At 45.9% G+C, this 15,338-nt stretch overlaps 2 protein-coding genes across 2 annotated transcripts; one reads left to right on the top strand and one right to left on the bottom strand.

Moving 5' to 3' along the window:
• Positions 1-1,841: 1,841 nt before the first annotated feature.
• On the bottom strand, positions 1,842-2,821 carry PtA15_1A1008 (uncharacterized protein; the record flags this gene model as incomplete). The annotated part of the gene is made up of 4 exons (XM_053165068.1): positions 1,842-2,003; positions 2,100-2,364; positions 2,453-2,742; positions 2,819-2,821. The coding sequence occupies 4 exons, from the start codon at positions 2,819-2,821 to the stop codon at positions 1,842-1,844; spliced, it is 720 nt and encodes a 239-aa protein (XP_053017221.1).
• Positions 2,822-13,681: 10,860 nt separating this feature from the next.
• Positions 13,682-14,683, top strand: PtA15_1A1007 (uncharacterized protein; the record flags this gene model as incomplete). Its single annotated transcript, XM_053165067.1, has 2 exons — positions 13,682-14,587; positions 14,657-14,683. 2 exons carry the CDS (start codon positions 13,682-13,684, stop codon positions 14,681-14,683), a joined length of 933 nt encoding a protein of 310 aa, XP_053017220.1.
• Positions 14,684-15,338: the final 655 nt, after the last annotated feature.

The following is a 15,338-nucleotide window of genomic DNA, read 5'->3' as shown; positions in this document are numbered from 1 at the left end:
TAAACTAACACCAAAAAAACGTCTTACATATCGTCTTATATTCCCCAAGGTTTAATGTCACGTAGTATGCATACTCTTACAGGCATGATTTGAATGTTCCCTTCTTTCATTTTTTTTACTCGTAAAGATTGTTTGCAGCCATACATACCCCTCCCCTCCAAAGAAATGCTATCTGCTGATAATACACATGTCTGGATGTTGACTTACATAAACATATGATTGAGTACAGATACGAAAAAGATGCTACTACAATATATAATGATAGTGTGTTTGCAGAGTGGTGAAATGAATCAGACTACATCCCACTGAAGAACTGATTTTTATAGTCAGTAACCTCCCTCAAAGTTCTTCTAGAATCAATTAAAATCTATGACTTTCACTAAATTGTTCCATCTCAGAAGTCATACCGGAAGCAAAACTCAAATTTACAGACCCAGGATATCAAGAAGAAAATGAAGGGATAAAAAATGGCAAGGATTCTTCTCACCAATCACCAGGGAAAAATTGAGGTCACCTGAGGGCATGTGATGTGAAGAAGACTCTTGTTCAGTCTCCAATCATACTCCAAAACCCATTGAGTGGGACTCCCCAATGACCACAAAGGGGCCATTGTTTTGATAGTGGAGTCTTGCCACAGTAGCTCAGGTGTCTGAACATGTTTTACTCAATGTCACCTGCCACCAGCTGTCATCACATTTTCCCTGGTGAATGTCTATCAATTTTGCAATTCAAATTAAATTTTCATTTCTTGCAGAAGATCAAGTTCACAAAAAAGTTCCAAAACTGATTTATCATGTTAATCTTTTAGGGTGTTCAAAGTTGACTTGCATAAAATCATAACACCATAAAATCATAAAATTCTGAGGTGAAAAAAATATGTACACCCAAACACTCAAATTAGAGCAACATTTCTAAAATGGTACATATAAAATTATCATCTGAAATTTTTATGATTTTATGATTTTATGTAATGAAAATTTTATGATTTCAACTTTGAACACCTTATTTGTTTGGATTCAGATAAAACAAGAATTCAGCAAAATAAGCTGGCTGATCCTTTGATTTACCCTGTTTCTGGAGATGTTCCCAAGATAGCTTCAAGTCTTGATATAATCTCAATCAATAATAAAAAAACAGTATTGGAAGATTTGTTTCAGGTATCACATTCCACAAGTAAAATCCATGTAAGGAATGAGCTCATCAAGGTAAACCTAAACCCTTTTGCAAAAAGTTGAAAGAAGAAGAAAATATGACAGTCAACCAGGAATCTTTGGAGAGGAAACTATTGAGAGTTTGATAAGCTCCATAAGTACAAATTCAGGAGAGCCATGTGGGAAAGACCATCAGATGATCCCACAGACATTTGAAGTAGTGGCCAATGCCTTTGAAGGCTAAGGCCCAGTAATCTTTGTCTCAAACCCATACTCTTGGAATCCCTTTCCCCACTTCTTTCCACCAAATGACAAGCCATTGGTCACATTCCTGGTTTTAATCATGCTTATGCACTCAAATTCAAACCTAACAAAATTTTACCCCGCCTCAATGTTTCACCAGTTTGGAAAGAGCATGCTTCAACAGAAGCTCAGCTCTGGAGAGGAAAGTATACAAATACTTTACTATTAAGACTGATAAAAGAGATTTTGAAAGTTCATTCAAGTCATGTTTGAAAACAGCCCAAATCTTCTTGGAATAAATTATTAAAAAACATTCTGATCAATTTACAATTTATGCTTAGACTGTTTGAATTTTGGCTCATACCTAAACTGCTCTTCTATCATCTCTTTATCACTTTTTCATCTCAGTGAAAAAAAAAAAAAAATCATATCATAAATGAAGAGGGGCTAGGGCTGTTCAAGGTTATCTTGGTCGAGTGGTGTGGGCGAGCGAGAGACAAATCGGTCGGTGGTATCACTAGCCCGACTGGGACTCCGATCACCAGGCTTATCCTGTTCAGCTGGCGTGGGGGAACGGGAGACAAAGGCTTCGCTGGAATCACTGTGGCTCTGATCGCCGTCATTATCTTCATCTGCTTCTTCTTCGTCTCTATCTCCTCCAGCTTCCTGTTCGCCCTCGGAGTCGGAATGGAAGCCGAGTGCAACGGCCAGACTGGATTTCCGAGACGGTAGAGATTCAAGCTCCTCAAGAACCTTCCTGGATGTTAGTCTCGGTAAGACGATTTCGAAGACGATCGACTCGGTCAGCAGGTTGTCGATCAGTTCATCAAATGTCATCAGCCCATACGGTCCATCCAAATTTCGTGTTCTCAGCTTGCGATAATCTTGTAGCAGAGGTTCTAGTGTTTGATATACATTGATGGGGGTAAATGTCAGTCTGACATAAAATGCTGCTAATGCTCTTAAGTATCTATATTATCAGAAGAAGTGGAAGTCGATGGAATGTGAGCACAATTGGACACCACCGGGAAATTCAACTTCAAAAAAAACTAACTGACTTGAATTCTTCGGCGCGTAGGTATTCCAAAATGATTTCTTTTTCGGGTTGAAGTTGTAACAGTTTCAGTAAGAGACATATGAATTCGGTTGGTCTGAGGTTAGCCGTAATAGTCGAACCAAGGTATTTGAGGTCGAAGACGGTTTTATCGATGATCGTCTCGGCTGTCAGTCCGAAGCAAGATTCTTTCCAGTACTCAGCCTCATAGATCCGGGACCTCAAGACTTTGTCAATCAAGAATTGTGGATTGGTTCCATGGATCGAAAGTGCCCCTTTGGCCGTCGTGTTTGCCTTGAGAGATCAATTACTTTTGGGGATCAGCAGGTCTCAAACAAACAAAAAATGTTGGATTATGGGTACTACTCACCATGGTGGGTTTGTTTTTGTGGCCTTAATGTGGAAGCTGAGGGGCGTGGTGGGTGAATAAGGGTGACGGGTGTTGGTCCTATAGTACATCAAGCGCGTCTGGGCACATGCCCCAGTCCCGAGCGCCACCGGGGGTTTGGGGGGTGCCCAGGGGGCTTGATCGGGGAGGTTGGGCAGGCCGCGGCCCAAGTCTTGCCTGGCCGGCCCCAAGCTCTGGGCCGATGAGATCACCGGCAGTCGTGCCGGCAACTACACCTCAACCACCCACCACACCCACTCAACAACAACACAAGAGCAAAAATTCTTTCCAGGTGAGTAAATTTCTACTACTTAGTGACTTCTGAGTCCATTTTTCTATTGATTGAGGGTTTTTTTTTTCTTGTTGACCACTTTTTTGTAGATGTCCACCTCCGCTGTGATGACCTCCGAGGAACTGGAGCTCAAGGCAAATCAAGAAAAGGCCAAGGCGCTCTTCGAGGATCTGCGGGATGTGAACAAGAAGATTGCTCAACAGGAAGCAATCAAAAAGGCCAAAGCCAAGATCGATGATAAACGAACCTACGAAAACAATCGACTTGCCCATAAAGAACAAAAACCGAATGCAATGATTAAACCTTGCCTCGTCTTTGCCAGGCTCATTGGTATAGTTATTTGCTGCACCGTACTCGTGGGCAAAGAAAATTCCCCTCGCGCCGCCTCCTTGGCAAGCAAATCAGCTGTTTCATTGGCCATTATTCCTTCGTGGCCAGGACACCAATACATTCGGACAGGTTGTCCTAGTAGCTTCATGTGGAAGAAATTGTCAGTGTAAATGTGTTGGCCTGGGGACAGGGATAAAGGTTCAGCCAATTGAGTCAGAGCTCCCTGATTGTCACTGAAGATGGCTACTGTTGCAAATTTATGAGATGTGTCAGCATCCAATATTTCCTGTGCCATGGTGATGGCAAGGCTTATCCCTATTAGCTCTGATTCAAAGAGATTTTGCTGGGAGGAGAGAAGCTACGGCTTGTTGTCCCAAAGGATGAACCACTGCCGCTGCTCCTGCACCTTTGTCGGGGATCCATGAGCCATCTGTAAAGATGACCAATGCACAATTCTGAAGCTCTTGTTGCAATTGGTGCGGGATGTGTCGAATTGCATCTGCTCGCTTTTCTGTAATGTTGTGTATGGTCGAGATCGTCTCCACCCAAGGAGGTGCGGGGACTGGGAAAATGATCTCTGTGTGGTTGACTGGGAAGCTGTATGGATCAGGCAAGGTTAGCAGTGAGTGGAGGGGACTTGGGGAAAGAGGGCTGTTGTCCGGTCAGTTCCGTTTGTATTAGGCGGGTGACGGGATGTGATGGGGGGTATGTCAGGGCTCGGAGAATGTATAAATGAGAGTTGCAAAGATGAATCTCCTGAGGAGTGGCTAAGCCACTGCTCTTCTTCACAAAGATCAGAGGGGTTTGGCGAAATAATCCTGTGATCAGTTGACAAGCTCGATGGTATAATCCGTCTAGAACCTGCACCACCGCTTTTGCATTCTTCTTGGTGTACCAGATGACACTGCCAAGCAGGATCCTTGAATAAAGGACCGAAATAACCAATCTCCTCGCTAGAGCGGTGTTCAGGCCGTATGTTGACTTGATGATTTGTTCAAGCTGTGAAATGGTGAGATCCCCAGTTGCTTTGACTTTCTTCAGATGTTCCAAAAAGGTGAGTCGTTGGTCAAATATGACGCCTAGCCATCTGGTTGTTTTCTGGAAGAAGTGAGTGTGGCCGTCGAAATCAAATGTTGGGGGTTTCAGTGGTTTACAGGAAAAGAGCATCAACACAGCTTTCTTGGGGTCAAAAATGGCTCCAAATTTATGGCCCCATTCAAGCGAGCGGGTAGCCTCTTCCTGGAGCATAATTACCGCTTTATCCATGGACTCGGCTGCAACCAAGTGTAAAAAATCATTGACATATCCATTGGAGACCCGGTTGTCATCAAGCAAGCACCTGCTATTAATCAGCAGCTCACTATTATATAGAATGTATAGAGTGACTGATAGTGGGGATCCTTGTGGTAATCCTTCTTTAATTGAGAAGGAGGGAGATACAAAGTCTCCCAGCCTCATGGAGGTTGTCCAATTAGTTAAGAAGGAAGAAATGACTGATATCAGGTATCCGGGGCAAGACAGTTGATGGAGACAATCAATCAGTCGGGAGGTGTAGACCAAAGGGTAGGCAGATTTGACGTCTAAAAATAAGCTAGCAACAATTTTTCCTTTTCTCCATTGGTGTTTAACCCAAGAGCAAAAAAGGATTAGAGCATCGGTGAGATTGCGGCCTTGCCTTCCTCCCGTGTGTCCTTGAGGGAGGGCCTATTTGGATTCCATCCAATGTATTAGCCTCTCATTGAGGATTTTTTCAAACAGTTTTCCCAGCATGCACAGGAGTGCAATTGGGCGATATGCGTTGGGGTTGCTGTAGTCTGGTTTGCCAGCTTTCCAAATGATTGCTGTCACTGCTGACCTCCAGTCTCTGGGGAAATGACCTCGCCTCAGACAAGCATTAAAAATAGTGGTTAGGAAGGGGGAGAGTTGGGTCTTGCCCATTCTGATCAACTCGTTTGGGATGGTGTCAGGCCCAACTGCTTTCTTGGTGGGAAGTGAGTCAATTGTGCGGTTTACTTCCGCTAGGGTGATAGGGGGAAAAGTTGGTGTGTCATCTTCTGCGTCTTGGGGCTGAACATCAGACAGGTCACAGATGGAGTTGATGACCGAAGTGCATTTGAACAAAATCTCTGCTTGTTCTGTCACATCTGTGCACAGGGTTTTATTGGTGTGGTAAAGTGGCTCAACAGTGGCGGACTGTTTAGCCTTAGTGAACTTATAGGCTTGGAAAGCTTCTGAATCCCCAGTTTGGGCCAGGAATCTTCTCCAGTGGAGCAGCTTCAGCTCTTCCACTTTCTGTTTGAAAGAATTTTGCCAAGCATAGTAGCATTGCCGGGCCTCGGCTGAGTTGGACAAGATCATCCATCTACATGCTCTGTTTCTGTTGGAGACAAGAGGTTGGAGAATGTGAGGGACCCACCACGAGTTTGCCCGGGCTTGTCCTCTGTAGGGTGCAATACCTTGCTTTTTGTGGCATTGTTGGATGCCCTCTGTCAAGCAAGATACTGCTTCATCTATGGAGCGCACAGAGTCTGCAGAGTGGGGGGAGGGGATGGACTTAATCATGCGGTCAAGATCAGCCCTGAAGCAAGTTCTATTCATCTTCTCAGGGGTAATACCTCTGTTGCTTTGGGGTTGAGAGACTTTCCCATCAAGTGAGAGTGTCAGTTGGATTGGCTGATGGTCGGAGGCATGGTTGTCAAGGACCACTGAGCATGCTTTAACTCTATGTTTACAGTGGGCATTAACCCAGCACAAATCAATAGTGGTTTGTGATGCTTTGGGGTTCAGAAAGGTTGGTACCCCAGCCGGGGAGGTTAGAGTGAAGCCCTTTTGCCCACAGAGTTTAATTAGCTCTTTAGAAGTAGAGTGTGTGTGGTGATAATTTGGAGGATTCCACCGTGAATTGTGTAGGTTTGAATCCATCATGAGAATGGTGGGATTGTGACGACAGTTGTTGTTGTTTAACCAGTCACAAAGTAGGGGTAATGAGGCAAAGGTAGATGGGGGGTTATAGAGTGAGATTAAGAAGAAGCAGAGGGAGTTGTCAGTATGGATAGTGAGAGAGACCGCCGTGAGAAGTTTTGAGTTTTCTGGCATTTGATGGAAATGATGACTGGGGATTGACTTGTTGATGTATATGCAACATCTAGGCCTGTTTTCAATGGAGTGGGGTTGGTCTACGGGTGAGATTCTGTGCCAACTAGGATGAATGGGTGGTAGATGATCAATGGGGTTGGTCCAAGGTTCTAGGACAAGAATGGCAAGAGATGATGTTTTGCACTGAAGCACACTGAGAGTGGTATCTTTTCTGTTGTGGCAGTTGAGTTGAAGGGTGGAGAAAAAATGTGGGGATTGCTTGAAGAGGTGAGGGTTGAAAGACCTAGTGAATTCTGGGGGTAAAGAAACATGGGTGGAAGAGTTGGGAGCAGAGTGATCAAGGGTAGAGGTCTGTTACCTAACATTGGCAAGGGTTAGGGGTCTTATCTTTAGAGAGTTTTTCCAATTCTTTGGTGCGGATGGGGCACGCACTGCTAAAGGGAGAATGATCATATTTGGGGTTGAAAAGTTTGATATTGGAGGAAGTTTTGCGGTCAGCCTGTAAACATTGCTGACAGCTCCTGCAGGCATCCTCCATCTCTTCACAGGAGACAGAGTTGTGCCCTGCTCCGCAGCGAGAGCAAATAGCTTTCTCTTTGCAAGAGTGAGCAAGGTGGCCTACCGCCAAGCAATTGTAGCATTGCTTGGGGCCCTGAAGGTAATGTTGCCCCTTTAGGTGCAAGATATTGTAGCATAATCCCGCTCTCTTGATGTCGAGGTCTAGTCGCCCATCAAAGAAGTGAATCAATAGGGTGCTTGTAGCCTTACCGGAAGTTTTGGGGTTTAGGAGCCATCTGATTTTCTGGAACTCCTTTGGTTTGATTTCATTTTGTTTGCAAAGAAGCTCTACATGGTCTTTGTTATTGACCTCAAAGCTGGTGGGACAGGAGTGTAAGAGCACGGGGTGAGTAACTCAAGAGGTGACAAAAACGGGGTCAGCTTTCTCAGTCCAGAGATTTTTGTTATCAAGAAGCCATTTAGCAGCTTGTTGATCCTTGGTATAAATTTTAACGTCCCCATTAGGAAATTGGGAAACCGCTGTGGTGATTTATATGGGCGAGCGCGGTGGAATGTCCACGTGGGGGATAGCACGGGCGGGAATGCACAAAGCCGCTCAGGCAGAGTGCATTCCGGTGACATAAGCACTGAGGATGATGTCAGGAAAGCACGCTAAGAAAGCTTACGGAAAGTCACGCGCGGACTGGAATGCACGGATTGCGGATTGCGGATCACAGATTTCGGATTGGGTATTTGGAGCGGAGCGGAAAAGGCAGGGCTGGACTGCGGCGGGGCTACACACGTGGACTGGTAGCAGCGGCGCGTCAGCGGGTGAGCCACGACAGCCAAAGCCGGTTCCACCAGCGGGTGGAACCGGGGTGGAGGCGGTGGCAAGAGACCGACTGACGGGGGCTAGACAGAGGACGGTGGGAGGTTAAGCGTCGGAGAGGAGCGGAGTCTGGGAAAGTGACAAGCGGGATAGCGGGCGGAGCTGGAGGACTAGTGCGGGAAAGCGTCAGATGTGCGGAATCGGGTGGGAACGGCAATGTGCGTGAAGGGAAGGACGGAAGAAAGGGGGATTGGATTATCCTATCATTCTTGGAGGGGAATTACTCATCATTGTACTTACAACTATGAGCGTACTAGAGTTATTAGGAGATTATCTGGGATCTTATCTTTACTTAGAGAGTTACTTGCGGATTTTTGTGCTTACGAAGTGCGGAGCTTCATTCACTTGTGGATTATTACGCTATAGATCAGGCTCAGTAGAGGAGCACTGAAGGCTAGCGGAAAGTAGCAGTGCGGAGCCAAGTTACCAACAATCACACAGCCTGGACACTAATATTCTTGAAGGAGGCGGTCAGCGGACATTTCCACCAAATAATGTCAGCCTACATGATGCCAAGGATATTATCCTTCTAGCTACACGTGGTGCAAAGCAAAAGATTAGAGTTGTGAAACTCTGAGACAAAGGTATGAGGGATAATTCCAACGTAAATGTTGGGAATTATAGCGTAAAAATTAGGGCAATTAGGGCCAATTTGACATGATAAAATTGATATAATTAATTTTAAGAGGGGCCTGATAAATCAGGGGTGTTTAATCCCTCTAGAATGAAGAACTGGGGCCTGTAAACAGGTGTGTTTCAAATCCCAGAAAGAAATGGCGGAGAATATCAAGAGAAGGGGCTTAAACTTACTAGTATAAGACCCTAGAGTCACTTGAGGTTCTTCAGGCGTGAAGTTGGGCAGTTGGAGGCGCTCAGAGGAGGTATTCTTGAGGGCAGGGTGGTTGCTGGACAGCTTCAAGGCGGAAATTGGGGCTAAAAATCACAAAAGTAGGTATTTTACCTGGCAAATCACAGGCTAATAAGGCTGTTGAAGGTGGTTAAAATTCTAATACAGTGACCCCGCCATGTAAGCATACACGTTGTAAGCATAATTCGCTGTAAGCATAGGATTGCCGTCCACCATTTTTGGTTACCGTGAATTTGATGCTTTTTATGCATAATGCATAATGCATAAAAAATTTGGCAAAAAAAAATAAAAATATGCTTATATAGGACTGGGAAAAGATGCCGAGGGGCCATAGGTACTACATATCTAAGCCATTCTTCATCTGTCCAACCGTAGGAACTTGCCAACTACAGCTCATACCATAAGAACTTTCCAACTACAGCTCATCAACCTCAACAATGTCGGCCAGCAAGCAGGTAAAATCTCTTTTTGCCAAAATCCTTGTGATTTCCCAATCATCTACCTGCCAAATACCTCAAGCCACGCGCAATGATCTAATTTTTCAGAAGTTCAGCTGCCCCCCAATCATTCCGGAGGGTGATGAAGACAAGGGCATGTGGTATGTGGTTAATAAAAATATGGATTCATTGTTTGGAGTCGAAAACTGTAAAGAAAATCTGAGGCAAGGAAAGTACGGAATTGAAGTGGTGCAATTCCACCAGATAACGTCAGATCAATGGCGTCGGCAATTAAAACCCCAGCATTCTGGTCTGCAGCAATCAGGTGGTTTCTGGCGGCTTCTCAGAATTCGGAGGCAGAGATGGTTTTGAGACAAGCTTCCAACGGAGGGATTGTGCCGCGGGGTCTGACGAGGTCGTACTCGGAGTGATCAAAAGAAGCCCTGGGGATGCAGTTGCAGTCAGGGTCCACTCAAATCCTGTAGTCCAGGTAGATTTTGAATAGGTTGGAATCCTTGGGGGGCATTGTGCGTTTCAAAGATGCGTGTTGGTGTGTGGGTTGATGAAGGTGGAGCAACATTGAATCTATCCCATCGGCCACGGCAACCCACTCCCAGTGGTTGCCATTGTAAGCATAAATTGCCCTGAGTATTTCCAATGCTTATATAGGACAGTCCTATTCAGGCATACACTGATTTATGCTTACTTTGTTAAGAAACATACCACCATGTAAGCATAGGATCCATGTCCACCATCCTTATGCTTACATGGCGGGGTCACTGTAGGTAATGTAAAGCTGGGGAATCTCCTTTTGGGCGGAGAAAGGGCCCTTTTTATAGCCTAGGTAGGCCTCCAGGGGCGCCCAGGGGACAGGGGGACACTTGTGGGCGCCTTTTGAGGCAATTTGGTTGTGCTAGAAGGCGCTGTGGGTCGTGGAACCTTGGGGCTTGGATACAAGGGTTGCCAAGGACCATTTACAGAGGTTCTGCGTGTTTTTACACATGCCTTACACGTCATAGGGGCTGTTTTGGGGGTTCTGTGACGCTCATTTCCATGGAAATGTGCCACAGAAGGTACTAGAACTGGTTTCTGTGCACTTGTACACGTGCAAGCAGTGCTTCATACATGTTCTGGAGGCGCTTATTAAGTGCTCTAGTTCATTTGACCCCTTCTACATATTTACTACAGTTGTAATTTACATGTAGTGAGGCTTGGGAGAAGCTGGGGCGCTTTCTAGTGTCTCCTGTGCACGTTGCAAGAGCCCTTTTCAATCTAGAATGTTTTTATATTGAATGACGTGGTAATTACATCTTGTTTGGGGCTTAATTACATGTGTACAAGACAAAATACCTAAAGCTGAGTAATTAATTATTTATATATGTATTTAATGTTTTTGCATAGTTTTACATATGTAAGAGTAATAATGTCTCTTTCATATGTAAAACTACTTTTTATATTTTTATTTGTATTTTGTCACGGTGGCTCTGCCATAGTAGCCAGCTGACAACTAAGCAGCTTTCATTCTCACACCGCCTTTACCTTAATGGTTTTGTTATCAATCGTGGCACCCGCAAAGGATAGCGCCTCATTGATTTTTTGACAGATCACCGCTGCTGTCAGACCTTCAAAAGGCTTTGGTTGATCAAACCTTTTTCTGATCACCACTTGGCCTAGCTTAAACCTGTTGATGTACAAGGAGGGGGGGACCGGTGGTAGGTTCTTTGGCACGCTAAGGTTTGGTGCCTTAGCGGCCTTCTCTGAGTAGAGAGGAACTGGCCTGGGGGGTAGGTTGCCTGGTCTCACGGCCGCTTGGTCCATCATGTTAGAAGAAGTCGGGAGCAACATGGTCTCTACCTTCTTATCTAATCTGACCATATTGGCTGCAATCTCCTCAATCCTCACTAACAGGGTGTTGAAGGAGTCTGCGCGAGCTGCTCCAGAAGAATTTGAGGCCTGTCCGGAGACAGCCCTCTTGAGACTTTCCAATCTAGGTACAAGAGTATCAATCAGATGATTGAGTTTCTCCGCTAGTTGGTTATTGACCTTGGGCAGGGAGCCCTCAGTAACGTACATGTCCACGTGGGTCATGTTGTTACCGGTTGCAGGGCCTCTGCCCTGCGGGAGCACGGGGTTTGGCATGGGTAGATGAGACTGGTAAGCGCTGAAGGGTTGATGGAGGGAATAGGGGGGGGAGAGCGGGGCTAGTGCTCTTGTGAATTGCAAACGGGGATAGAGGGAAGGGGTTTGGAGGTGTTGAGTTGCTGAGTATGTGAGGTAGATTTTAGGATAATACCGTTGGACAACTGAAAAAAGGGTGGTGACATATAATAAGAAGGTGGAAAGCCAGGATCCCAGCAAGCCCCTACTAGACACCCTTACGTAAATTGTTTCAAAATGATTGTTTTGGCAAAAATGATACTTACGTAAACCTGTGAAACTTGTTTCAAATGGACAGTTCTGGGACATACTGACGTACCCTGTTTCAATCTGGTCTTCCCTTCCAAGGGAAAAAATGACATACTTACGTGTTTTGTTTCAATTTGTTTTTGTGCTTAAAGCCTAAGGTGCAAACATAGTGTGCATACATATTAGCGGGATTCAAAGTAGACCCACGCATGCCACTTGCAAGGCAAGGCAAGCCGGTGTTCAACTCAAATGTTTAACGTTGACTTGCAGTCTTCCCGCAAAACTGGGTTATGCAAAGTGACCTGCATGTACGCGCGGGTCTACTTTGAAATCCTCTATTAGCGGGCTTCAAAGTAGACCCGCGCATGCCACTTGCAAGGCAAGGCAAGCCGGTGTTCAACTCAAATGTTGAACGTTGACTTGCAGTCTCCCTGGAAAACTGGGTTATGCAAAGTGACCTGCATGCACGCGCAGGTCTACTTTGAAACCCCCAGCTATTAGTTCCTACCTGTTCTCTCCTGCTCCCATGTTACATTATAAGGGTTGAGGAAGGTCTGAAAGGCTTCTAAAAGTGATTTTTTGTTGATTTTAATCAATACATCAGCAATGATAACCAGAACATCAATTTTGCACTTTTCTTATCCAAAACCCCCAAAAATGGCTGCAGATGTTACTTATGTAACTTTTTTAAATCCACTATTCCAAAATTTGCAAAATTTAACATACTGACGTAGTTGGTTTCAAACAGTTGGTTCTCTCCAAAAAATCAAAACTACAGCCGTTTCAAAATGGCAAATTCCCGGGGTATCACGTAAGGGTGTCTAGTAGGGGCTTGCCGGGGTCCTGGAAAGCCCCATTTTGGCTTGACTTAGAGCCTCGGCCAACAGCTATCACAGCTATCAAAGGATTTGTGAGCCAAGAAGACTCAATCACAAGGATAATTAATGATTCTCATTTTGAGTCAAAAGATATCGGGGCTAGAAAAGATGAGAAATACAAGCTAGAGCCCAAAGAAACTAATCTCTCTTGAGTTCCTTACGGATCACACGGACGCCTTTTGTGGGCTCAATGACAAAGATCTCCAAGCCGTCACCAAATTCAATATGTCTCTCAGCCGCGCAAGTGAACGCGTCCGTGACCAAGGCTTCAACCTTCTCCAACGGCAATTGTGATCAAGGGGGAGGGTGAGATTTGCCTTGGGCGTAGACCGGCTCGGGTGGAGGAGCTGGGCCGGACGGATCACGAGTCATGTTCTTTCCTCCAACCTGACCCGGGTTTTTAAAAAGAATTTGCAGAGTACAAGACAAGCAGTCAATTTCTCAAGAGATATCACATGATTGTATATATATAGGAGTCTATAGCCTCCCCCTTGCAAAACCCTTCTCACCTGGTTGTCCAAAAACGGCTGGACTAGCCTGCATCTTTCTTGCTCATAACTTCCCACCGGATCGAACCGATAAACCGCACCAGTCCCATCTCGATTGATTCCTGCCAAGAGGAGCGGAAGAAATCAATATCGGCATAAGAGTCAGGCTTGCGTGCTCTCTATAACACTGATGGTAACCAACTCACCTGTTTTGGATTGTTCCAATGGCCGGATGAGATTGTTTCAATGATCCTTGGCTGCTGGGGTGGATTTGGCGGTGGAGGGGAGATGTATGGATTTGATGGTGGTGGTGATTCGACGGCGGTGGGTTGGTGGTATGTGGATCGGTGGTAGGCAGCCTTCCTGCGGGCCCCCCCCGGGATCCCCCGAGCACGGTCCGCGCGCACGGCTGTCAACAGCTGCGGAAAACTCTTGCCGCTGCGGCACAAACTCTCAGAGTTTGCGGCCAAGGTCGCAAGCTCTTCTGGGCTGGGCTAGCTGAATTAACCGGCCTCCCTTCCCTACCCCACGACGAAGAATCCCCCATCACCAAGTATACCTATTTACATATTTCCCGAACTTACATTACTTACCCTTACCATTCTTGCCTTATCTAGACCACCCCTCATCTTGACACCTCCCTAACAGACAAATTCTTTCATCATGTGCAGCCAAACGCGTTCCCAATTTCCATTGTCGACGCTAAACCCTACATCGTCAATTTCCGGCCCCTCGCGTAGAGCTACTCGGAAAGCTGTCTTCCGAATTTTCTGTGATGATGACATCGAGGAAGCCGCCCCCTCCGTCGACCCTTCCAACCTCAGAGCACACAAGTCAGGCACCGTTTCACACCCCGTCGTGAATAACAAGGAGAACCAGGTCCCAGAACTGGACAACAGGACCATCGCAGCCCCGCGTCAAACCAATCGATCCTATACCCGCTCACGCGTCCTAGGCGACAAAACCGCCTCAGCTTCAGCTCGCGTGAACTGCGTCGAGAAATGGGACTCCAAAATACCCTTTGCCCCTTGCGGTTCATCCCTGGGAAAATCTACGCTGCTTCACCCTATCAAGACCGAACTATCTAAGCCACGTACAACCCCACATTCCCGGTCCGTCAAGGGAACCAAGAACCAATCCAAAACCGCCGCATCTCACACCCAACCGACGAAACGCCTCAGCTCCCACATCTACTGCCCAGAAAGTGAGAATGCCAGCCAGCCAACCACTCTCCCACAGGCCATCGACGATGGCTTAGATGAACTGGTCTCCAAGCTTGAAGCTCTTCAAGCCAATGACGAAAATTCTGCCCTCGAAATACTCGACCCCCTCCCGCCAAACGCTGCCTGTCCCGGAGCGCCGAAAATGCCGAGCGCGTTCACCATGCCAGTATTCGTCGCAGACGAGGGCCATTGCGACGATGAGCAGACAGCCGAGTTCAAGCTCACCAATTCACTCCAGATGTCTCCTTTGGCCGAGGTCACCGAGGCTTTCACCGGATTACAGGGTGGCTGGAGCCCGCCTCTTGAAACCTCTAGCCCCGTTTTCAACTCCCATTTTTTTGAGAACGTGAGCAGCTGTCCTCCCATCCTCTCCTTTTCGCGCTTTGCTAATCAACTCATTCCCCCCCTTTATCAGATCTCAATCAGACCCGACCAAGCTTGATAACATTGACTGCCTACGTCTCCTAAATCTTCGCACAAAAGTATCACTAGTTATGACCAGTTCTACCGACACTCAGCCTATCGACTAATTTTCTCAATCCGCTTGCTTCAGTAACAAGTCATCAATGTCCCTTAATACGAATCCCCAACCCCAGTTCCAGTGATGACAACCTCTCCAACCATCTTTAGGAACGTCTGTTTCTTTCACTAGTTTTGTAAAGCTCTAATACATTTCCTCTTGAGCCCCCCCCCCCCAAAAAAAAAAAAAAAAAAAACCCTCCATCTTATCTTATTTTATCTTGATCAATCCTTATGATTATTAATGTCCGGAAGGAACACGCTTTATTACCCATTATCTGTTTGAGATTCCTTTGTTCCCTTTGAAAAGTACGACAAACACACTTTAAAATAAACCAAGTGAGATTCAACTTGGTAAAAAACTTCGACCATGTATCAATAGAGCACTAGAGTTAAGTCATGTACAGTCACTCACTATTAACCCTTAGTGCTGGGTGACTCATTTTACTGCGGGTTATAAGAATTATGAGTGAACAGTGAAAGAATTTATTGACCTGGGTAGATGATGACACCCCATTTACCTGCGAACTTAACTAAGTCCCTCTCTCGCCTGAGGCTTTGCCGGAGGGACTTTTGAC

This window comes from Puccinia triticina, chromosome 1A (assembly GCF_026914185.1).
Source record: "Puccinia triticina chromosome 1A, complete sequence".
Lineage (NCBI taxonomy): Eukaryota > Fungi > Basidiomycota > Pucciniomycetes > Pucciniales > Pucciniaceae > Puccinia > Puccinia triticina.
This window is presented reverse-complemented; position numbering and strand designations above follow the sequence as displayed.